The following is a 25021-nucleotide window of genomic DNA, read 5'->3' on the forward strand; positions in this document are numbered from 1 at the left end:
AAACAGGTATTAATAATCACTGGCTAGCGAGCATGTCCAACAATAGCACTCATCTGTGTAAATGCAGATATTTAAAAATTAAGTGTCTAGTCTTTGTTATGTGCGAGACATGAGTTGAAACTCACCCAGTCCCAGCAATGGCTGTATTAACTGCCCACTGAAAATTATTCCCCTCCTACTTTTAGATGGTTAGATGAATCTACTCTATCAGGACAGGCTTGCATTTTCTACATCAAATGCTCAGCATTGCACTGTAAATGCTTAGTGTTGCACTGTAAAGTTATACAGTGATGCTATAATGCCATGAAAAATTAAGTTACTCATGAAGAAATGTCAATGTGGAATTTTAAAGGTGTACTACAATAGCACTGATATTAAAAGGCATGCACAGTGCCCAGTCCAAGTAAGAAGCCCATTAGGACATATAGTCCAGCCTTACTGAAATTGTTTAACCAAACTTCACCTTCAGTTACATTTCTCTTCAAATTCCTGGTCGTACTGTAACAGCCAGTGCCTTGTCAGTAGTTACAGTCAGCCAGAGGCTCTCCCCAGCCATGCAGGCCAAGCAAGATCCCAGAGTCCTGGCCGGCAGAAGGCCGCCAGCAGCTGAACACAGTGCTGTGACGCCCCTGCTCCTCAGGACCCAGCAGGGGTCCCACCACGCATAAATACCGCGGTGGGACCCCTGATTTCCGCACACAGACCCCGAGCAGGCCAGCCTGTGGGCAAGTACTGAACCAACGCTCCGAAGTGCTGCCAGGGCTCCAGTGCGTTAGAAAATGCCGTTCTACAGAGTGAATCTGTAGCCCCTGCCCAGGCCAGGCCAGGCCAGGCCCGCCTGCGCCAGGGCCCAGCTTCGAGCCACGGCTGGGGTAAACTCTTAATGCTGCACCAGCCCTAAACAAACCCAAAACCTCCAGACCGTGAGCGCTGTTCATACGCTCAGGCCGCCGGGAGGGCCCTGCCCCACGGCTTCCCCGCCGCTGGCAGGCGGCCCACGCCCGCCGCCTAGCGCAGGCTCCCGGGGCCCGGGGGGGGAGCGGGGAGGCGCTGCTTGGCGGCCACGTCGTTGTGAGGGCTTTGCGTCTTAGCCGTAAAGCGCGGAGCGTCGCCCGTGGGAGGCGGGGGCAGTTTGAAGTGAAGCGGCGGTTTGTGCGGGCGGGCCGGCGGTATGGCGGGGGGCCGCGCCATCGCTGGCGAGCTCAGCCTCATGGATAAGGGCGTTAAGAGGTGAGGAGCGTAATGGCGCCCCGCAGCAGCCGGCACTGGGAGCGGGGCGCTCGGGATGAGGGGAGGCCGGAGCGGGGCGCTGGGCGGGGGCGGGTGGAGCGGCCTGGGGGTGAAGCTGCCCGGTGGCGACAGGGGCCTTTTCTTCGCAGCCTGCTGGACGTGTCCCTGAGCTCGGGCCTGCACACGCTCAACGTGCACTGTAACCGCATCTCCAGAATCGAAGGGCTCAGCCACCTCCGGAATCTGCAGCATTTAGATCTGTCATCAAACGAAATCCGCCGGATCGAGGGGTTAGATTCCTTGGCAAACCTGCGCACCCTAAGTTTATCCTGTAACCTGATAACGAAAGTGGAAGGTCTGCAATATTTATTTATGTCTATTCAGCAACTCGTGAAGCTTTTCTAAGAGTTGCATTAAAGCTTGCTTCTGGAAAGTATGCATATAATTAAGGTTATGCGAAGTTAGTGAGCTACTAACCATATTATTGTGTAAATTTTAAAAATATATAGTCTTTGTATGATTTATCATAGCAATATGGTGTTAACTTATAAGGGAAACAGTTTATATATTTTTTAGATTTATTGTAGTTTATTGTTGTAATTTGTGGTTATGCTTTTTAAAGGCTTACTTTGCAGGTTTTGATTTGATGAAAGCAGAGCATTCTTCTGAAATTCTTACTGTTTGTTGTTTTTTTCCCCTCATTTTGTTTAGGACTGGAAAAGCTCTTTAATTTAACTATACTGAATTTGTCATATAATCACATACATGATCTCTCTGGTAAGTGACTTTAGCATGTGCAGTGCAGTAAAAAGCATTTGCCGGACATTAATTTTTAAAAGCTTGACCAAGTTTATTTTTAGAAGCTTCTAGTTGTTCAGCCAATTGACTGAGTAATGCTACTAAAGGTGCAATTGCTGCTACTATCAGCTTTCAAGTTTCTAACATCAAGGATTGTTCAGAACTGGATTTTCTTCTCCTGTATACGGCGAGGCCAAGCTTGTTCACTAAGTAGTATACTAAACATTTCAAAAAAAATGCTTTTGGAAGATATTTCCAAAAGATTCATATATTTCCTTTTTGTAGGACAAAAATGCAACTCTGGATATGATGTGAAAGTTCTTTTCTAAATCTATTTGTTGAAATGGTGAATTTTTACTTCTAAGATTTTTAAGCTGTAGAATCAAGGGAGTTTGTAATAGAAGATTTAAAAGAACATTGGTAACAATTTTGTTAATGAACTGAGTAACAAAAAGGAACTTCAAGCAAAATGTTTATTTTTACATGCTGCTTAGCAGTTAAACTAATCTATTTCTTTGAAGTTAGCTCTTATAACTAGCTTAAGCATTGCACTGTGTGGTAGTGTACCGTAGCTAATTAATATATGTAGACAAGGATATGGAGCAAAAGTTGTTAGATCATTCCCAGTTATGATATATTATTTGCTGAATGTTTTTCAACAGGATGCTATTTGTTCTAAACCCAATAGTCTAGGATTGCTTCAGAAATCGTTATTTTGTGGTTTTTCTCAAATTTTCAGGACTTCAGTACCTTCATGGAACCAGTCATAAGATTAGCCATATTGACCTGCATAGCAACTGTGTAAACAATATTAATCACTTACTTCAGTGCACAAAGGGGCTGTGCTGTTTGACAAATCTGACACTGGAAAAAAATGGAAAAGCCAATCCAGTTTGTCACAGAGCAGGTATGGGTCTCCTGTTAGGTAAATAATTTGTGCTCATTACGTCAGTGATTTCCCTTAAGCTGTGAGCCAGGTTCTGAAGCTTGCAAACCCTTTTGTAAACTGACCGGCCCGCAGGAATCTAAATTCTGTCAAAATTAATCTGTTTGCCATTAAAAAAAATATTATTTTTTCTTCCTCCGGGCATATTCTCAACATTTTATCTACTTGTATGCTTTGGTAAGGCTCAACTTTACACATATTATTTTAGGTTAAGGCTGGAGATAGGTAAAGAGTGATGGGAAGAGAAAGTATTGCAGAAATAGGAAGGAAGGAGTATTAATATTATAATGTGGGTGGGTGGAGAATGTGAAGAATGACAATAGAGATATTGAACTATATAGAATGCGGGCAGGCATGGGAAGTAGATGTTTGTCTGCTGATAGAGACCACAAGAGGAAGATCAGTAATAAGCACTGTTAGCCTTTTGTCCTTGTCCCACAGCTTCAGTAAGCAGTGATAGACTAAGATGCTCTGCAGTAATCAGCATTTCATCAAAATAGGCAGTGGTTTCACTAGCAGCATGGAGCCAACCTGGAGGAATATGTGTGGATACATCACTTTCAGTCGTGTTGGGTTTCTGGGTTTGGGATAGGTTTTTTTCACTGTTCAAATGTTACACCTTGTGTTCAAACAAGTTAAACTGTAGCATCCTGTTTTGCTCCAGGTTTTGTTTGTTTTCTTTCTGTATAAGAGAGGGGGAAATCTCTTACAGGAACATAGAAGTGGAGGATTGGTACTTTCGAGACGGCTCAAAGATAATCTCATTACAAAGAGTAGAACAGTAGGAACTACAATATTACAAAATAGCAACCATATCATGAGCATGTAACTGATACAGGTATAGTATGTGTACAGTTCTTAGAAAGAAACTTCAGAGATAATTGAGGTTTTCAAAAGCACCCATGAACAAGTTTTACAAATTAATTCAGGCACCATGGATGCAGTAACAGGCTATTATAAAGTTACCAGGATGACTTAGGAAATTCCACTAATTTTCTTCTGTAAGTGTTTACATACCTTTTCATATCTGCCTTTTTGGTGGCACTTGCTTTCAAAGCTGCAGCATTCAGAAGCCAAAATTCTATTAGTTTAAATAAATCTGTTTTCAATGCTTTAGAGTTTCATAACACCTTACTTCATTAACTGAAGAAGCATGAGGTTACGTAACCCTTTCAGAACTTGCCTTTACCTTATATTTGTCTATCCTTATACTTGATACAACTGTTTTGGTGCAGTAGGCCAATATTAAAAGGTTGTCTGTGCAACTGCAACATGCTGATGGTGGTGGGGAAATCCCCACATGGACCAGGACTAGGCAGGCAGCTTCCCAGTTAATTTGTTTTGTAATGTTGTCTATTGAAAGTCTTGTGGGTTGGGAAAGATGAGACACTTGCAAATAACTCACTCCTTTTTGTCTTTTGTTAAAAATGCAATGCATAATTTAAGATGACATACAATAGATATTGCCTTTGGAGATTAATTTCAATTTAAATCTGGTCTTTTCCTCAAGGTTATAGAGAAATTGTTCTTCAGGCTTTGCCTCAGCTAACAACTCTAGATGGAAGAAATATTTCTGCTGAACCAGCGGACCCAGCAGAAGAAAACTGTTCAGATTTGCAGTGTTTAGAAGACATTTTAGGCTGTTCGGTTTCATCTGGGTTCCCCTTATCCAGAGACCAGGTGCCATAGTTTGTGTGTACTGTTTTTAAAATTGATACATTTCATTTTTATATTGCATGCAACTCATTAATGTTACAAGGATTGCCTTTCCTTTTGATAGGACTGTGTTACCTTACCGGTGTTGACACCTCATATTGACCAGGCATTAGCTCATTTTCATCAGCGTACAAAAATACCAGTACAAAGTGCCATCAGCTCCTCTACAGAGCTTGTCTCATCTTCAGAACCAGAGAAGGCTGAACTTGATAAAATATTCAGTGAGATGAGGATTAAAAAAATAGAAGATCAAATTTCACAGATACTGCAAAAGGTGATTTTTTTTGTGTGATTGCACAGAAAGTTTTGTTTGTAAAATGAGGTGTACCTCTTGATTGCACTTTGAATCATGAAAACTTTCGTACTGAATAAAAACCCTAGTGTTTGGGACTGGGAGAACTACTGATCGTAGTATATTGGAAAATTGTCTTCTGGTTTTTACTCTGAAGCCATCAATATAGTAACTGAACCAGAGTAAAATATGAAACACAGCAAAATACCTGGCTTACAGGGTTGGTGAAAATTAATTTTGCTAATAGTCTAAGTTGGTCTCATATGTTTGTCAGGAATGTTTTTGTAACAGTTCATGGTGTACCTTGCTTATTTGTTTTATATATTGCACCAAGCTGCTCTGCCTAGGGATTTTGCCAAACTTCAGGTATTTCAAAGATACAGCTGTGTTCTCAAACGTGCTGTTCTGTTTGGTTTATATTGTCTTCAAAGCAATGAAATGTTTTAGCAAGGGGGGAGGAGGTTGTTTGGGAGCAATTGTTTACTTTTCTATCAAAATTATTTTGTGTGAACTTTTTAAAAACAGCCCCTGAATAAGTGTGAGAAACTAACCCGTTAGAAATTGCAACTTGTATAAATAAAACTTTGATTTGTTATTAGGTATCTGATACCTCAAGAAGGGAAGCTCCTCCAAATGTTCTGAAAGCTAAGAGAGACACAGATCCAACTTCTGAGAGCGAAAATGAGAGTGGGAAAGAGAACAACAGAAAGATTGTGAAAAGAAGCAGGATCCCTACTTACCGTAGAACTACCTTATCTACTAGGTGTCACGCAAATCATCTTAAGAATAAAATAATTGACAGGTATCCCAGTGTTCGCAGTATAAAGCTAAAATTAATTAAGATGAATATTGTCAGAGTGAACTAGTAGTTTGACTTGAAACATTTGGCTGAAGGTGGTAGACTGGGTAAACTAGCTCTGCTAATAATGCTGTGAAAACTACTAGCTGCTGAGCCTTTGCTTGGTCATTTCCCTATAGGAGCATTTTCTGTCTTGAGGTGAAAAGGAAATTGATCTGAAGTTTCCAAAATTAACACTTGCAGAATTCTAACAATTTACATTTTCATCTTTGTTTTAAATTGTGGTTACAGACAAATTCTCCACAGACAGAGGAACTGAGTCATTAAAAAATAATAATAAGATTTATGATGTCAGAACGATGGTCAAGGATATAACTGCCCATATTTGGTGATGAAACTGAGAATGCTATAGTAGTTTGATTTATATAGTAAATATCAGAAGTGATGAATAAAAGGTGATATAAATTGGAATATTTTAGTTTAGCCAGCCACTGCAGCTCTACAGCTACTCTGCTTCTTTAAAATTGTTTAATAGCTACATGATCATAAGGTGTTTTTCAGGTAGCATCTGCTAGTCCTACTTTTTTTACACCTGAAGATTTGAATTTAGCTGTTTGTTTTATGATTTGCTTGCAAGTTACTTTCTGTGTGATTTTGTACTCTGTACAATTCAACTTCTACACAGAACTCTAAAATTTTGACCTGTTATAAAGTGTCTGAATCCCCTGTTGTTTTTTAAACACACCTTGATGTCCTGCTGTTATAGGGAAGAGAAGAAGAGTTCCTCAAAGTGTCCACGCTCCAGTCAGAGACACGCTTATCCCAATTCATCATCAGATACTCGAGACTTAGAAGTAGTGGGAAGAAAAGCTGAAAAGTTAACTGGAATACAGAGCAATATAGAAAGAGTAGAAGAAATGAATTCAGATGCCACAGAGGAATCAACATACCGAGTATGTTTTGCATCATTTCATGTTAAATATGAGTATGTCTTCACCTGAAGACAACTATATGTCTCCTGGTGAAATTTTAACGTGGGAAGTGACAAAAATAATTGCATGTAGATAGTATCAAAAAAGTTGTGGAGTTCTTGCACTGTCTTTGGGAGAGAATTTATTTCATTTTATGGTGATTTTTGGCCTGGTTGATTGCACTTTCCTTTGTCATCCATGAATTCCAGAAAGACAAAATTATCTTATTCTACAATTACGAATATTGTTTGTCCTTTTTGGCCACACTGGAATGTTTTCTATTAAGCTGATGCTTGCCGCCTTATTGTTTAGGTACTGATTCGAGAACTGGATCAGGAGAAAGAAAAGAGATGGAAAGCAGAGCAAGCAGAGAAGAAATTAATAGAACATGTCAGAGAGCTACAGAGACATGCAAAAGAAGAAAAGAATATTCAAAGTATGGCTGTATACACTTCAGACAGGTGGGGAAACAGTGCTGTAGCATAAAAGTTTGTTTTGGTTTTATTAATTCAAGACAATTCAATTTATAGACTGAAGAAATGAGAACAGCTTTAAACAATATGCTTGGAAAATAATGCATCATGACATAGTGCTAGAATTTCTCTCAGTATCGCCTAATGAAATTCCTTTCTGCAGCTTTCTTCCTGTTCCTGTCTCAGAACAGTACCAGTATGTCAATTTACCTCCATTTCTAGCCGTTACTTTGCAAGCAGTCTCTATCATAATTACACTTTACCTTGTAGCTCAAGCCCTAGTAGCTGTCTCGTGTCGTATTTTCATCTTCCAGTTCCCAGTCTCCCTTTTCACTTATACATACAGTGTTCTTTTTTTCCTGTATGGTGCACTTGAACAAAGATGTTTGTGTCAGGCTAGAGTTGGCCAATAGGCAATATGTTGTGCAGGTCAGGCCTAGCGTATCTCGTATAGACTGCTACCATTATCCTTGTGAGTTCTGAGCAGCATCTTTCCCCGTTCCACCACCCCCACACACACACCCCCCGGAGTTCTCTCTTTTAACAACGTATTGTTTGTTCTCAGCTAAGAGTGGAGATGTCTGCTGTATTTATATTTTTTCTTAACTGCATTGTAGTTATCAAAGTTACATTTTCCTTTTTGTAAGGAGGAAACAAGCCAAGTGCTTCCTGAGTTGCCATTCATGTCTGGCTCTGATTGTTTCCTTTTTTTCTTTGTTTTAGGTCCACTTTGCACCTTTACTTGTTACTACCTTGTATAAGAGGCTTATTATGTTCCTTTTCATTTGAAATAGATCTTATGTCAAAAATTACTAGAATATTTAAGGATATTTTAAAGTTTTCTGAAGAAAATTATTAAATTACAAATTGATACTATATGTTTGACTACTGTATAAAGCAAAGTGGTACTGGAATGTTATTTCCTTAAAGACCTGTCTATGAGGTTGTCTCCAGCTTAGTTTCTTTCAAAAGGAAACTTCATCTAGAAATGATACACATTACTTCAGTAATATTTTTAAGTATTTTTAAACAGGTTTACATGACAGTGCTGTAAATAGTAAAACTCAGCAAAGAACAAGATATAGTGCTACAATACTTACTAATGTCTTTTTCTCAATGTATTTGGCCTCAAACTAAACACTAAAATGTTTGTAATACTTTAGTGGCATTTATTCTCAGGCTAAAGGAACTGATATTGAGAGAGAGAGATATTAAAGCAAGACTGCAGGCAGATGTCCAACAGTTGAAAGGTGAAACTGAAAGACTGACTAATGAGTTAAATCAGGCAAGAAACAAAGAAGTAGAACATCAGAAGGCCATGCAAGCTTTAGAAGAAACACTGTCCAAGATGGAGACACAGAGGCTGCAGCAACGAACAACAGAGGTAAATATTTTCCATGAGTAAATAACACAATGACAACAGGATGGCTACTATAGTCCTAGATATTAATACATGCTATATTTTATGAGCCTTAAGTCTGAGTTTGCCACAAAAAGACAAGTATCCTTTTTAATTGTCAATTAATGTATTTTATAAATATGTCATGGATGTGGTTTTAAGATAAAGGAGAATAAGTCCTATGTACTTAACACTGAGAGTTGATATTTTCTGAAAATCAACTTTTTAAAAATGTTGCTGAAATCAGTAAAGATTTTACTAATGGTATGAAAATCTGGTGGTTGTTTGTTTTGCTGATCTAAAGAATCAGATGATTTTAATTGTGACCATAAAAATTGCTGAGAACTTAAAGATTCTGGTTGTTTCGGGTTGTTTTTTGTTGTTGTTTATTTGTTTGCTTGGAATTTTTGGTTTTGTTTTTACAGCTGGAGAAGATAACGATGCTTTTGTTGCCACAGGCACTTTGTTCAGTATACTAATACGTAAAATCAAGATGCTGGACCAGATACTGCCACTATTTCTGACTGACTAATTAACTGATGAATTTTCAGTGGTCAAATGCTCCATCCTCCAGTATCTGTTCCTGTTGTTTGATTCTTATTCCTGTGTCACTGAGTGCATCCACTTACAGAAAATGAATCCTAATATATCCATTGGGAAGAGTGTCTGAACTGCTAGTGTGGTGCTGTAGGGTGTGTTGTTGCTCAGATACCCTGAAAGGAAACAGAATTGGGGAGGGTGCTGGTAGCCAAACTGTAAGAGCCATTCAAGTTATGGATTAGCCACCCTCCACTTTAGGCTTGTTTAGGCACCTGAGTGGCTCTTCCATTTCCTTCCTTACCTGTAAAGACCCTGAAGCTATTACGGATCTAGAAGTGACCTGCAGTTTAGATCAGGTATCTGCTTGTCATTTTGAAAACTGCTAAATTAGTGATTTAGAGAAGAGTGGATGGTTTTGGGGCCTTTGGTTTTTTTGGTTTTTTTTCTTTTTCTATAAGAAAGTAAATACTTATGTATGAGGTTTTTATTTTTTCTTTGAGTTTGTAGAAGTAATCTCTTCTGATAGTAGTAACATCTTTTTTATTAACTGCAGAATTTTAAGGGAAGGCCTTTGTTCCTGTCTTTAAGATTCTGTAGGAAATATTCTTTAATAATTATGTTTAAAAGAATAATCATGATTCTTGAAGCCTAACAAACTCTAGAATATTTTATAGAGCTTTTTCATAGTACACATTGGCAGTTAGCTTCAGTGGTAAATTTTGGTTACTTATGGTAGTCACTGTTCAAGGATTCCAGTGAACATTACTAGATTACTTCTTTAAGGGGTTCAAGATAAATAAGTTACAATGGATCTAAATTGTACCCTATTTTCTAGCAGCCTTTAAATTTGTATGTGTTCTCACTTGAAATTTTTGTTTTTAAATACTGCAGTTTAGGAGAGAATTGCTTCACTTCATCCGCAAAACAGCAGGAATGCAGTGGGGATGAGTTTAAGTGTTGCTTATGAGGAGGCTTAATATGTAGAACATGAGAACTGAAGTTCATACTCAAGCCTCATAACGATTTTCATACGACTGAAGTTACTGTATGAACTTTAGGTACCTCTAGCACTTTGAAGCTAGAACTCATAACATGCAGCAGCGCCTATGTATCTTAAGGGACGTTGCAGGAGATGATAAACATTGGAAACAATGTTTTATTTATCAGTGCAGGACATGCCTTACATGTTCCTTAATTTTTTCTTTTTCTTTTTTTTTTATTTTTCATTTTGATTAATTGTTCAAAAATCAAGTTGCAGGAACAGATTTAGGTTGGGGTTTTTTTATTACTTGGTCTTTTTTGTTTTGTGGAGATTGGGGTTTGTTTGTTTTATTGTGAGTGTTGGAAATCAGACCAGTTATTTCTTGCATTCTAGCTCTGCCATTAGATAACTGACACTTAAAACTAATCTTGAGTAGTCCATTAACCATTCACAGATTTGATACTCTGGAAAGCAGAGAGATTAGAATTGTGGAAGTACAGAATGTGGAGGCCCTTTGCTTTGCTTAGGAGGACAGATTGACAAGATAGTTGTTACTGCTCGCTACTTGATCACAATAGGATTGAAATGAATGCTACAAGTAATGATTAAGAGTAAGAAAATCTCCAGTAATATCACTTCCGCTGTTTCTGTTACACATTCTAATCTGGAGCCTTCTGAAGTGTCTTGATTCTGAATTACCATTTAATGAGTAATTAAAACCTTTTTTTATAACTTTTTTCATATTTTTTTCCTACTTATTGCGTCAGAAAAGACAGCTTTGTATGTAAAAGGCTTAAGATTATACGATGGATTTATTCATAAAAATTTGCATCAAATGGAAAAAAGTGGATTATGTCACCTGGTATTTATAATATTTAATATATATTATTTAATTTTAAATGATTTAATAATAAATCATTAGAAAGAAGCTCTGTTCAGCAACTTTAAACTGTAAAACAATAAGATACAGATTTTGGTAACTGTGGTGTTTAAAAAAGTTATATTTTTAGATGCATCTAAAAATATTTTGCTTGAAACTAATGCAAGTATTACAATACCAGAGATTGTAACTGAGGAAATCATTCTGCAGATATATTTGTTCCACTTCTCCACTTTTGGGTTCTTCATACAAATTAAGTAAATGTCCTTGGTTCTTCCTGAAAGTTGCTTTTTTTTTGTGTGTTGTAGTAAATTAATCTAAGACTTAATTTTTAAAATCTTGTCTTAAATTTCTGCAAGTGTAACAAAACAAATTAAGCTAAAAAAAAACCAAACACACACCACAAAACATTCCTTTGTCTTGGGCTAGGTAACATAATAACATTCCATAACATTTTGTGAAAAATACAGTTGTGGTGTTTGCTGTAAACATAATGGCCCAGGTAGACATGTGTAAAACTTAATAAAGCACCTGTTCCTTTGTACTCTAGTATAAGACATGAAGAACAGATTACAGTTTTAAGAAAATCTTGTTCCTCTTTCTATTAATTCAACACAGATGAAACAGGTGCAAGAAGCAGAGCTTAAAGCATCAGCAAATGAAAGAGAAGTACAGTTACTTAGAATATCCTTTCGACAACAGAGGGAGAAGATAAAACAACTACATGAACTTCTTATATTAAGAGAGCAAGAGCAAAGGTATGGGGTCTTCTATTTTCTTTTCAGAAGTTAATGGAGATGCTAGTGTTGCAAATGTGTTTTGTTTAAAGCCATTCTGCAAAGTGTGGCTGTGGTTTTGGTAGTTTGCTCTTTTGTTAATGGGAGAGATGGTCTTTGTAAAAATGTAGGTGTTTTCCCACCCATTTTCTTGCTCACTTAAGCATATCTTCATATCTTGTAGATTCCTGACTCATAAAGACAGTGTAGGCAACTGTGTTTTTCCAGCCTTTCATTTGATAGGTTCTTGTCTTATTATATGGCTGAATTCCTTTTAAATATTTCAATTGAGGAAAGAATCAGATTAAAAAAAAATCACATATGATTTATTGTCTGAAGGTCTGCATATACTACAGAACACGAAGTTTAAAAAAAAAACAAAAGTCAGCTTCTCTAGTATCTTGTTTTAGGGTGGGTTGGTGACTTGCCCATTTAGTTTGAAGAGGAAAACTTGGCTGTTTTCCTCATTCATTTCAAAATTTCCTGTTTCTTGGAGAATACTTGAACACCAGATCTGTACTATTTAGCTAATACAATTAAATATGTGTGCAAACTAAAGCAACAAGTGGTGTGTGGTATACTAGTATGTGAAGGAAGTTGTTCATAAAATAAGTTGGTTACAGTTCTTTAATTTTAGAAGGATAAATTTATTCCAATACCAAGATAACTGCAGGTTTAGATGGGAAGAATCTGATAGCTGTGTTTTGAGAACTTCCACTTATTATCTCATACATCTCCAAAAGACGTAATGTGAAGGACAGCAGGTATATTTTGTGTTTGTGCTTTAAGACAGATGAACAGAATAGTCTTAAAGTACAGGTACTTTTGCTATAACATTCTCCTATAGGGATGCTTTCAGACAGGAAGGACATATTCTGGAACTCTTTAGGTCTCCACTGCTGTTGCTTTTCAGATTTTGGGTCTGAACAAGGAGAAACAGTTGAGTGAGGGTGAAGAGAATGACTGCAGAAGAGGTTATACAGTTCTTTTTCCCCCGATTCCAATGTCTTTTCCAGATCTTTGTTAACAGCAAAGCAAACAAACACTAACAGCAAAAGAGCAATTGAATAATTTCTACAGCAGTTTGAATTTAAAAGTAAGGTTATTCCTTTGGGTGTTTTTAACAGTACTCAGCACAGTTTTCCTCATCCCAGGGCCATTGTCATACAAGACTGAAATCTGTCTGTGAAACTGAGGCATTTACTCCATTTATTACGTAGTTTATTGTCCTTTTTAAGAAATTCTATGAAAATGAAACAGTATTGTGAGATACTGCAGGTCTTGTCTCAAGTATATGTTTAACTTCAGGAAAGAACTTGAAACCCGAGTTGCTTTAAATGGACCTGAATTTCAAGATGCTTTGTCAAAGGAAGTGGCTAAAGAGGAGCAGAGGCATGAACAGCGTGTTAAAGAATTTCAGGAGAAAATTAATACGTTAAACCAGAAGTACAAAGAGTTAGAAGATGAGTTTCGTTTAGCTTTAACCATTGAAGCAAAAAGGTTTAAAGAGGTGAGACTAAGAGAACATTTAATCTCAAGCTAAATGTAGTTGTAGTTTTCTTAAATGTGTAGGGTTTGAGGGGGCAGTTGTTTTGAGGTTTTTTTGATCCAAAGTCTCTCCTTCAAGGATTCATCTAAAAGTATGGGTAGTAAGCCTTGGAATCATCAATGATTGGAACACAGATAGGAAATGCCAAGTCAGCACTCAAAAAGCCCAGCATTTTTGTTCATAAGTAAAAGTTAATCAAAAGAATTTAGAAAACCTTCTGTCTGATGGTATTAATATCTTTTAAAAGATGTTGACCTATTAGAACATACTAAATTACTGTAAAAACTCCCTCATGTTTTGCTAAGGTTATGGTTACATATATTCTAACGTATTTAATAATAAAGTTCTCTATTGTTTAAATTTTCAAAACTGAATTTTGGATAGCATTTTGAAATTCAAATTCAAAACTTGTTATGAAATTCCTTAGATAACTTATTTCTATGGCTAGTGTTCACATTATTTTATATGTTAAATAAAATTTTAAATGCTTCATCTTGACTTAATACATGGGAGAAGACGGGAAAGAAAAGACTGGGGTTTCACCCTTCAAAGCTTTCTCTTGCAAGGGAAAAAAATATAATTAATTCTAAGTTCTTCTGTCCAGATTTTAATATTAATCTTAACAATAAGATTAAGTCAAGGCATTGTTTTCTTTTCCTAAGATATGTTTTCTGCTCTACTTCCCATCTACCCATTGATTTGGTTTTTTCATTCTGTTTTTACCCATTTGTAGCTGAGAAGAACCAGTTTTTAGAGTTGAGGTATCACCAACAAACTGGTAGAAAACTAGTCTCAGATATTAACTGATTTCCCATACTGTTGAGGAACCTCTGTTTCCTTCTTTATTTGAAATTCAAACATCATTTGTGTGTATGTATTCACACTTTTTCCAAATGTTAGCATTTTTCAAGTCTTATCTTATAAAACTTTAGGTAAAAGAGGGTTTTGACAGTGTTGCTGCTGATCTAGCTGAACATAAACGAGCCCGCTTTGAGTTGGAACAAAAGGAAAAGGAGATGGCAAGTCTGATCCAAGACCTGACAAGTATAGTGAAAGAACAGAAAGCAAAGATTGCAGAATTAACAAAAACAAACGAAGAAGCTACAGCAAACCTTAAGGTACTTGTTTCAAAACATTTCAACTACCTACATGATATTTTGGTAATATTTTATCTATAAAAGCTAACATTTCCATACGAGGTAGATTGACTGAAAGACGTTAAGTTTCCTGTTGCACTAAAACCTAGTACTCCACATCACCCTTTTTTTCTTGCATCTTGCACTTCTGTTTCTCACAAACACTGTTCCTCATAAAGCAAAATCTAGACTCATGTCTTCAGAAGTGCACTTCTTGCCTTGTTTGCACTAACAGTTTGTGTATAATCAAGTGGCCACTCTTCACTGAGATTTAAAAACCTATATTAATTGCCCTGACCCTTTGTAAATACAAAGTAATGAAATACAGTTCTGCAGCGGCCACTGTATGTGAGGTAAAGATGAAATTGAATAAATAATCAAGTGTAGTTATTAGCAGCTTAATATCTAAGAGTTGCATAAAATTAGCAGTATTAGTCATTAATCTACTAATTGTCTAATTTTAAGGTTAAATCCTGTGGGCACAGTTGCTTTATCTTCTGCTATTGATCACTGTATAGTAACATACTGTAGTAAGTAGATCCTTAAAAATCTTGGAAACACAACCTTTAAACTGTTGTGTGAACCAGTCCATGTATGTATCCAGTCCCTCTTTATGTTAAACCTTCTGTGCAGTACAACCCCTGTGCAGCTGTTTCTCATCTCCTCCCCTACATGTTGCTGTTGGGGTGTACAAACACTGCGTGTTGCTGTACAGAATAAGATTCTGCCCATCAGTGATGTTGCTAAAAACAAAGTTAAAAAATAGCTACATTAAACAGCTGTAATCTGTAAAACAAAAAGTAGCCTGCATAACTGCATAATTTAAGGTGGGTATTTAGAAATCAGCTTTACAGTTTCCTGGGATTGAAATATGTCTATTTGAAGCAAATCGTTTGTGTTTCATTACTGGGAAGAGATGCAGATAGAACACTGTATGCAAGCAGTATATTCTTCTTTTGTCACATGTAAGTACTACTTTCCTAGCCACTTATATTGGTGTGAAATTTTGAATAGTTGTTTTAAAAGATCTAATTGTGTTTTTCTAATATTCGTTCATAGTGTCGAACTGGAGAACTTGAAACTGTGATTGAGGAGCACAAACAGAAGGCTATTCAGGTTGAACTTCTGAAAAAGGAAAATGGAAAGCTTATTTCTCAGCTGACAGCCCAGGAGTCTGTGATAGACGGGTTAAAAATGGAAAGGAAAATATGGGGGCAGGAGTTGGCACAACAGGGTAATTTTTTTTTCTTTTGTAGAAAGAAATTGTTGGTATTCAGTGTCATACCTTTTAAAGGATGCCTTGTTGATCTTATGCAGTTGTAAAGATGGCATGCTAAAATAATCTTCTGTAGTACACAGGGCATTATAGGAACTATAACAGCAGTAGTGGGAGCTAATTGCAAATACAGCTTACCTATTTCCCAAAAATATCAAAAAACCATGATGTTTTGCGAAAAACTTACAAATATGAAACTAGGAAAACATGGATTTGTAAATATTGTTATGTAATGCTACTTTTCTATCAGATAAGTCTAATGGGAAAATTTCAGTATATATGTTAAAAAAAAAAGTGTTAACTGCTGGGTGAAAAAAAGCTTGGGCTTTTATCACTTTTCACTATTCATGTAACTCAGCACCACCTTGTGGGTTGTTTGAGATTAGCTGGGTCTGTAAGAATTACTGGACTTTTATCAGAGAATTTCACAAAGGATAAAATACAGACCTTCAGTTCTACATTTCCTCTTTAAGTTTTACCTACCTACAGATTAAAGCCCTGCAGTGTTTCTAGTGGGCAAAATGGTCATGTTTGATTTTTAAGGTGGTTATTACTTTCGCCTCCCTCCCCCTCCTCCAACATTTTACATCTTGAAGTCATTTGTAAAAGGAGTGCTGTAGTGTGAATATCCTGTTTTATCTAGGAGCTCATCTTGCTCAGGATCGGGGAAAACTGGAGGCAAAAATTGAAGTTTTAACGAATGAGATTGAGATGTTAAAAAAGCAAAAGGAACATGACAGTGATACAATAAAAATTAAAAACAAAATAGTGGACGATCAGACAGAAACAATTAGGAAATTAAAAGAAGTAAGTGCCATGTCTGACAGTTTGTGTGCTTACTTAAAATTAAGACTTGCAGTGAAAGTTGTTGTAAAAGGCTGTAATGAAAGCTGGCTCTGCACTCCTAGTTCAGCAAGCACGATCGGGCTGTCAGTGGCAATTGATTTCACTGAGTGCAGATGAGGGCCTTGTTTTAACTTGGTGTACAGAGATGCTACTTAAAATATCTCTTTGAGCCATATATATGTGAAGACTTTCTTCTCTTTGCCTTGCTTCAACTTATTCTTGATAATGATTTTGTAAGAGGAAAAGCTAGGGTAGCGTAACTTTTCCTGTGTGTTCAGAAGAAAAGGAAAAAAAAGTTTGCTTCAGATCTATTTTACAATGTAAATATTTTTTTCTTTATTATGTTCTTGTAAATCAGTATTTTAACAGAAGAGCTACTATGTTTTCTTCTATTAATTCCATTCATGTCATTTAGAAACTTAAGACTTTAGATTATTAATCAAAGTTTTATAGCATGTTACGTCAGTCAAGGTTAGATGCGTTACTCATTAAGCTATATAGCCACGTAACAGAATGTGAGCTCAGTGATTTGTGTATGTAGAATAAATTGTTGTATTAGTTATAAACTTTTTTCTTAACTTGCTTTCAACTTCAGATTTATGTTTTGATGTTTTGTTGGTTTTTAATTCTGACGTCTTTCAGATGAAGATTATTTAACTGGCTATCACTTTACTAAGTATTTTTCATATAATAATATGTTTAAAGAGTAAACTTTCACATGTCCCTCTCTGCTTTATTCCAGCATAGACTAAACACATATTCTTAAAGGGTATTTAACAATATAGTTATATTATTGAATATAGTATATTTAACAATAAAGTTAAAATGAAGGGAGTTTGTGTTCTAAAATATTTATCTCCTAAAGGGCTTACAAGAAAAAGATAAACAAATCAGAAAACAGCATGAAGAAAATCTGGAAGCTCAGAAACTTTTTCAAGTACAGTTGGATGAAAAGGCTGCTGAACTTGAAGAGCTAATGGGAAAATTAGAAAGGCTAAATGGAAGAAAAGAGGAATTAAAGCAACTGCTAGAAGAAAAAGAAGTAGAACTTGATGACATTAAGAATGCACACAGGTGACAAAAGCGGCAATAATTCTTTGAGATCATCATAGTACGCAACACTGCTCTGAAGTTATTCTATGGTCAGAGAGTACTTGCTTGCTATTAAAACCCACAGAAATATAGAAAAATGGAAGCATGGAAAACTTTTTTACTCCCATCTAAGAAGTGGTATCTATATCCATTGTAAATGTGTGCATTTTGTTTTTCAGTGCACTGAAAAAGAAGTGGCAAGGTAAAGGAGACCTATTAAGTCAGCTGGAGGTGCAGGTTAAACAAATGAAGGAGAGCTTCGATATCAAAGAGAAACGGTTGATTGAAGAGAGAAACAAAAGTCTTCAAACTCAGAGGTGAGCACCTTAATAGCTTATTTTGTGACTGCTCAGTTGGTATAGAGTTGCCCTGTTAATAATAGTACAGAAATGTGTGATTATATAGTGAAAAAATGCATAATGCCTTTTTAAGTACTTGGTGAGCCCAGTTGCCGCAAACTCTGTGTGCATAGACATAATTCTTGCTATACAGGTGACTGACTTTGTGAAACTAGCATCCAGCTACAGTATTTTTTCCTTGTAACTTAGCTATGTTCCTATTTTCTTTGAAAATACTTGGACTCTACAGTCCTTCCTAATATGCTCATTCCACCACAATGCTTTTGATTTACTTCTGTGAGGAAACTTCATGTCACGTTTGCATGATAGGGACTCTTATACAGTCATCAAACATGCTGGCTGGAGTCATGCAGTGAAGATGCTTGTACACGTGAGGGACAGTCTGTAGCAGAGTTTCTTTGAGCATGAGCCTGTCAACCTTTTAGCTTGTAACCAGAACATGTGGGACAAATTGGTTGCAAATTGCAGGTCAAGCCAAGCAGCTGTGGCTTGCATGTGGGCTTAGAAGGGGGGCCACAGTGCTTGGCTAATGTCTCTGCAGGATAATGAAAATACCTCATGCACTTTGGAGGAAATTGAGGACAGATCCTCAATATTTGTCACAAGAATACTAATAAATCATAGAATTCTTTAGGCTGGAAAAGATCTTTAAGATCATTGAGTCCAACTGTTAACCTGGCACTGCCAAGTCCACCACTAAACCATGTCCCTAAGTGCTACCTTTAAACGTCTTTTAAACACTTCCAGTGAAGGTGACTCCACCACCTCCCTCCAGTACTTGACAACCCTTTCAGTGAAGAAATATTTCCTAATATCCAATCTAAATTTTTTCTAATATCCAATACCCAGTTGCACCTCCCCTGGTGCGGCTTGAGGCTGTTTCTTTCCTCTTGTCCTTTCGTTTGTTATCTGGGAGAAGAGACAGACACACACCTCGCTACAACCTCATTTCAGGTAATTGCAGACAGCTATACAGTCTCCCCTGAGCCTCCTTTTCTCCAGACCAAACAACCCATGGTTCTTAGCCACTCCTCCTAAGACTTGTGCTCCAGACCCTTCACCAGCCCCGCCGTCCTTCTCTGGACACACTCCAGCACCTCTACATCCCTCTCGAAGTGAGGGGCCCAAAACTGAACACAATATTCAAGGTGAGGCCTCACCAGTGCTGAGTACAGGGGGATTGTCACCGCCCTGGTCCTGCTGGCCACACAGTTTCTGATACAGGCCAGGATGCTGTGGGCCCCCTTGCCCCCCCGGGCACACTGCTGGCTCATGCCCAGCCGGCCGTCACCCAGCTCCCCCAGGGCCTTCTCCCCCAGGCAGCTTCCCAGCCGCTCTGCCCCAGCCTGCAGCGCTGCCTGGGGCTGCTGTGACCCGAGGGCAGGGCCCGGCACTGAGCCTGGTTGAACCTCCTACAACTGGGCTCGGCCCATCGGTCCAGCCTGCCCAGATCCCCCTGCAGAGCCTCCTGCCCTCCATCAGAGCAACACTCCCCCCAGCCTGGTGTCAATTAATATTTCAGCCTGTGATAAACAGACTGTTTGTAAGTTACCTGTCATTCTCTTCTCATACAAGTAGCAACAAGTTTTGAGTTTCTTTTATTGTTTCTCTTGTACTGTCAATTTTTTTGAGCAGTTAATAGTAAATACAAGATGATACAGAAACAAATACTCATAACCCAGAAAATAGGGCCTTAGATGATGCTCAGTTATTTTATGTGTTCAATTATAGAGAAGTATGGTAGACTGCTGCCTGTGATAAGCTCAGATTGTTAGTATGATTTTTACTGTACTCTTTGGCCCCTTTCTCTTTTCTTCTTTCCTCCCAACTATTCTTAAGAAAAGAATAGCTAGTTAATTATTTACTACATATTTATCTAGCAGTGATAACCCCAGTGTTACTGAAGGAATAAGCTAGTATGATGATTTTTTGCTTTACAATTTTAAATTAAATACTTTGATGAATTATACTTTCAATTTTATTTTAAGGAAGGTTATTGATTAATAAATGAAAGAAAATAACTTGATGGTTGTGTTTGATTTAAAAAGCAAACTCACAAAAAAACCCCACAATTAAGCAAAAACCAACCACCTCAAATAGTCCATAGTACCAGGTTTTGAAATTGTTAGATGATCAGTAGTGAAGCTGAAATTCTGTCCCAAATAATTCTGTTTTGCTTCAAAATTTTGTGGTAAATCAGTTGTGTAGTGGAATAATTTGCCTTGCCTTCTATTGCTACGTATGATAGAATTATCCTCTAAAAGCAGAATTTGCTTGCAGTCAAGGAAATACTTCTACTGTGAAGCAGACACTTCTCTCTTTCTGTGAGACACAGGCTTACAGGCCATTTACAGGGTTGCATAGTTCAGTCATTGGCTTCTCAGGAAGCAAAAGCCTAAGTAGATGTTTGAAAATAGGTGGAGTTCTTACCCATATTGACAGTAGGAAGCTCAAATCTTCATGTTCTTTGCTAGTAATTAAACTCTTTCTGCTGAGAGGAGTGCCAGAAGCCCTAAACAGTGCATGAAACTGGAACACATGCTTGAAAAAATGACATGTTCTGATGCTAGATATTGAAATAATTGTCTTCGTGCCTGTGTTATTAAAGCCTTATCAAAGGCAGAATTGAGCAAAGCAAAACACTTCAGTTGTTTGCAGGAATGTGATTTTTTAAAAAATTTTTTTATCGTTTTTTAGGATTGCTGTGGAAAAGCTTCATGAAATGGATAAAGCTTTTAGAAAACAACTTGAGTCAATGTTGGCAGCCCATCAGGAAGAGCTATTGCAGCTGGCAAACGAAAAGGAAAAACAAATAGAAGCAGCAAATGAGAAAGTAATTTTAATACTAAACTTACATGTTTACTGTATTTTAATTTTTATTCTAAAGCTGCTACAACAGTGGTGCTTGGAAGTCACCTGTTTGTATCTATCTGGCTAATCTCTGGCTGGAAACAGCCCTGGCTTAATCACAGAATCACGTAGGTTGGAAAAGGCCTTTGAGATTATCAGTTCCAACCGTTAACCCAAGACTGCCAAATTCATCACTAAACCACATCCCTAAGCACCACATCTAGGTGTTTTTTAAACACCTACAGGGATGGAGACTCCACCACCTCCCTGGGCAGCCTGTTCCAATGCTTGACCACCCTTTCAGCGAAGAAATTTTTCCTAATATCCTCCTAAGCCTCCCCTGGTGTAACCGGAGTCTGTTTCCTCTTGTCCTTTTGCTTATTATCTGGGAGAAGAGACAGACACACACACCTGGCTACAGCCTCCTTCCAGGTAGCTGTAGAGAGCAATAAGGTCCCCTCTGAGCCTCCTCTTCTCCAGGCTGACCACCACCACTTCCCTCAGCTGCTTCTCATAAGACCTGTGCTCCAGACCCTTCACCAGCTTTGTTGCCCTTCTGTGGACACGCTCCAGCACCTCAATGTCTGTCTGTCTTGTAGTGAGGGGCCCAAAACTATGCAGTATTCGAGGTGCGACCTCACCAATGCCAAGTAGAGGGGGACAATCACTTCCCTTGTCCCGCTGGCCACACTGTTGTGGATACAAGCCAGGCTTGGCCACCTGGGCACACTGCTGGCTCATGTTCAGCTGGCTGTCAACCAGCAGTTCAGTTTACTACTCAAACTGTACCATCATGAAGTTCTGTATCGAAGCAAAGTAAAGTTGCCATGCTATGTAGCTGTTACGAGTCGATAGCTTAATATTTCCTAATCTATACAGGCAAGAATAATGATGATTATGCCAGGTAATTAATTTCACTCACCCAGGCCAGTGTTAACAGTTACTGTTCCTGTCATATACTGCATTCTTCCTTAGTGTGACAACTGGTGCTTTCTCTGCATAGTAGGTATTTTGGTTTGATACATTACTATCTCCTAGCAAACTAATACCTTTTTTAAAGCAAAATTCTGCTACTGCATCCAGCGTCAAAAGTAGTGCATTGCTTATTTAAACATAAGCATATCACTCTTGCATAGCTTATCAGTGTTGAAAATTGCCAAGATTATATGGTTTTAGGTATATTAAGGAAAAGCAAGAATTCTATTTGATCTCCATGTGCTCTTTCAGGTTTACTATGTTGAAGAAGAAATGCGGCAGCTTCTGCAGGAAACGGCAAACAATAAAAAAGCCATGGAAAACAAAATAAGACGACTTACACATGCACTGAATGATATTCAACAAGATCTTTGAAGATTATTACACTAAAAATGTGTATTATACATATGCAAATTCATATGCTACAATGCACTTTTCCTTGTTTTCTAGGAAATAAATTCTTTGTGATATATTTTGATGGTTTAGCAATCAGACAAATTTTTACATTATTTTCGTAATAGTTATTTCTAGCTTTTTGTTACTTTTCACTATTTCACTGTTTTGTCAAAATGGGTCAAAACACATTTGTAGATTAAAAGCATTATACGAAATGAGAATTAGTGTGTTTAATAAGAGAAAAGAAGGTTGGGCCTTTGCTTCTAAGACAGGAGCTTGATGGTTTGCTTCACTGGGCTAAAGAGTCTTGTAATGAGAGATCCAAGAATTTACCTGAAAGTATGTTTAATCTGCACTGTTGATGAAGGATGCATGACTTCTGCAATCTGGAGTGGCTTTTGAAAAACAGGAGATCAGCAATTTCTTATGGAAGCTAATCATAAGCCTTGTGTTAATATGATTGGTATACTTCTTTCATGATGGAGACTTTGCCATCTCCACTGTGTTCGGGCATTTTATTCATTTGTATGAAACTTCCCAGAAGATCCTAAACTGTTACTGTACTATACCATACTCTGAAGTGTTTAATTTTGCAGTAGAAGTAAAATAGTGACGGCAGTTATTTGTTGGTCCACCAGGTGGAGCTATTTCTCCCCCCCCCCCCCGCAGTAGCTACAGCAGTCCTGTTGCTCCAGTGACGGTAGAAGCCCCTAAGCCGCCTGTGCCAGCAGCTGGTTCAGGCCCCAGGCGTAATGCGGTTTTGTGCCCCTTAAAAGCACTGCTGCTAGTAAAAGGCCCTGGCCTTTGTTTGGGTAACTGTGCAGAGCCCGTTGGGCTTGTTATCAACGTGTTACAAAACTTTCTGTGTGAACCAGAGCTTGATACCAGCAGCCTGTTGTTACCAGGTGCAGCTTAAGTGTGGGATGTAACAAAGGCCTTGAAAAACGCGGGCACGAGTTGAAAGTGGAGCCAGAGCAGCAAAAACAACTCACTGACGGTCAGTGACTGGTCTTTGGCAAAGCACAACCTTGATAGATGGGAACAGACTGCTTTTGCTTTAAGAAAGGAAGCAGCAGCGAAACAAAATAATAATAATAAAAAACCCCAACAGCCCAACAATTATAAGGCACCTGCAGGGGCCTGGGAAAACAACACCCCCTGCCCCGCTTCGCACAGTAACTTTGTCTGAGGGTGGAGGTGGAGGGCTGGGAATTAGCTACAGGTTGCATAGCCTTATAAACAGGTAAGAGCCCAGTTTCATGAGAGGAGGCAGAAAGCGGGTATCTGCTTCAGCCCTGGCTCCCTGCATCGAGAGTTCCTGCCCCTGGCCCCTGAGAGCAAGGACGGGAGCCATCGGTGCTGGTGAGGAGGCATCCGCTCTGCGGTACTGTATACCCGCAGCTAAGGTGGGGCGGAGCTGCCGAGGACCGACTGCTTTGAATCTGTACTAAGAGTTGATAATCTTTAAAAATTAATACATAGTGGTAACAGTTAGCAAGGTGTAAGAGCCAGTGCTTAGCACAATTGGGTTAATGAATGTCAGTGTAGTAAATTTTGCTGTGGTGTTTAAAATCAACCAAATTTATTGGTCTACTAGCATCCCAGTGATCTCTTCATTCCTAATAGGAATCTGTCAGTGTTATCTAAAGGCAGAAGAAAATTATTTCTCATTCTTACTTTGCCCTCTACATATTCCTGCTTCTTCAGAGGCCACGTTATGTGAGGAAATACCTGGAAAGCTGTTCTATAGTATTTAAATGGATAACCCTGACACAGAAAGGTTGTACTGCTTCAAAATGCTTTTTTGTCACATTTATCAAGTGTTTCCTTGGGCACTTCTTTTTTCTTTGCTTCTTATTCAACCAAGCTACACTTTGGGCGAAGTGATGAATACCTGGAATGCACCAGGAAGGTGGTAGAACTTCCTCTTACCTTGATTCAATTTAGTAATATTGGCTCAGCGTTTTTCCTCCAAATTTTTAATTCTGAAATTATTTTTTTACTTCATCATCGGGAGTTTTTACTGCTTTTAGTGTAAATTCTTTCTATTCCTTGGCTCTTGACTCAGAAATCCCACATGACAGTACTTGGTACATGCATGGCTAGTGTTTGGATTTGTCTGTCTTCTGGCTAATTCTGCCTTTGGCATTGTTTCCCTCTTTGTGCTTGCATGGCTTCCTTAAAGCTTTTAAATAGGTATTTAAATGATTTCTACCTTCAAAATGATAAAATAATAAATATATGGTGTAGGTCAAGGCTGTGCCAAAATCCCCTGTTCACCAGGATAAAATTCAGCCTGAGGTTACTGAAAGGTGTAAAACATAAATACAAACAAAATGTGAACTCTGACCTTGTCAGATGCAAGGCATGTTCTGCATTCATCATGACAATTTAAAATCAATCACATTATTGGATTCTGTTGTGTTTTCACTTCCAGACAAGATAATGGATTTATTTAAGTCAATATTGAATGTGTAAGGAGTCAGGAAATTCCTGTCACCTGAGACCAGGAGGAATACGATTCAAGGTCCAGAGAGAGCACATCCCTGCTTGCTCCTTACTTCTATACATACATATATTGCCCTGAACATGCTATTATCTGTGAAGGTACAGCTCCTACGTGACACAGCACATTTGCTGTAGTGGCCCTCCGTAACGTACTCCGCTGCCTGGTGTGGAAGGGCATCCATGTGCCTCTTCCCAACAGCGTTTCCTCCTTGAAGTGTATCTCCTGAACCCT

The 25021-nt window shown here is 38.1% G+C and overlaps 1 protein-coding gene across 2 annotated transcripts; it reads left to right on the forward strand.

Moving 5' to 3' along the window:
• Positions 1–1097: 1097 nt before the first annotated feature.
• Positions 1098–22899, forward strand: LRRCC1 (leucine rich repeat and coiled-coil centrosomal protein 1). 2 transcript variants are annotated; one of them, XM_040587261.1, is made up of 19 exons: positions 1098–1230; positions 1380–1585; positions 1942–2007; positions 2768–2935; positions 4485–4654; positions 4755–4964; positions 5582–5784; positions 6548–6734; positions 7065–7213; positions 8405–8609; positions 11645–11784; positions 13111–13312; positions 14284–14469; positions 15547–15721; positions 16407–16570; positions 17475–17683; positions 17881–18018; positions 20758–20893; positions 22138–22899. In XM_040587261.1, the coding sequence occupies exons 1-19, from the start codon at positions 1172–1174 to the stop codon at positions 22258–22260; spliced, it is 3096 nt and encodes a 1031-aa protein (XP_040443195.1). In that variant the 5' UTR covers positions 1098–1171; the 3' UTR covers positions 22261–22899. The 2 variants fall into 2 exon arrangements, with proteins under 2 accessions (XP_040443195.1, XP_040443196.1); XM_040587262.1 differs by lacking the exon at positions 20758–20893 and having other exon boundaries at positions 22138–22357.
• Positions 22900–25021: the final 2122 nt, after the last annotated feature.

The sequence above is a fragment of the Falco naumanni genome, chromosome 3, assembly GCF_017639655.2.
Source record: "Falco naumanni isolate bFalNau1 chromosome 3, bFalNau1.pat, whole genome shotgun sequence".
NCBI lineage: Eukaryota > Metazoa > Chordata > Aves > Falconiformes > Falconidae > Falco > Falco naumanni.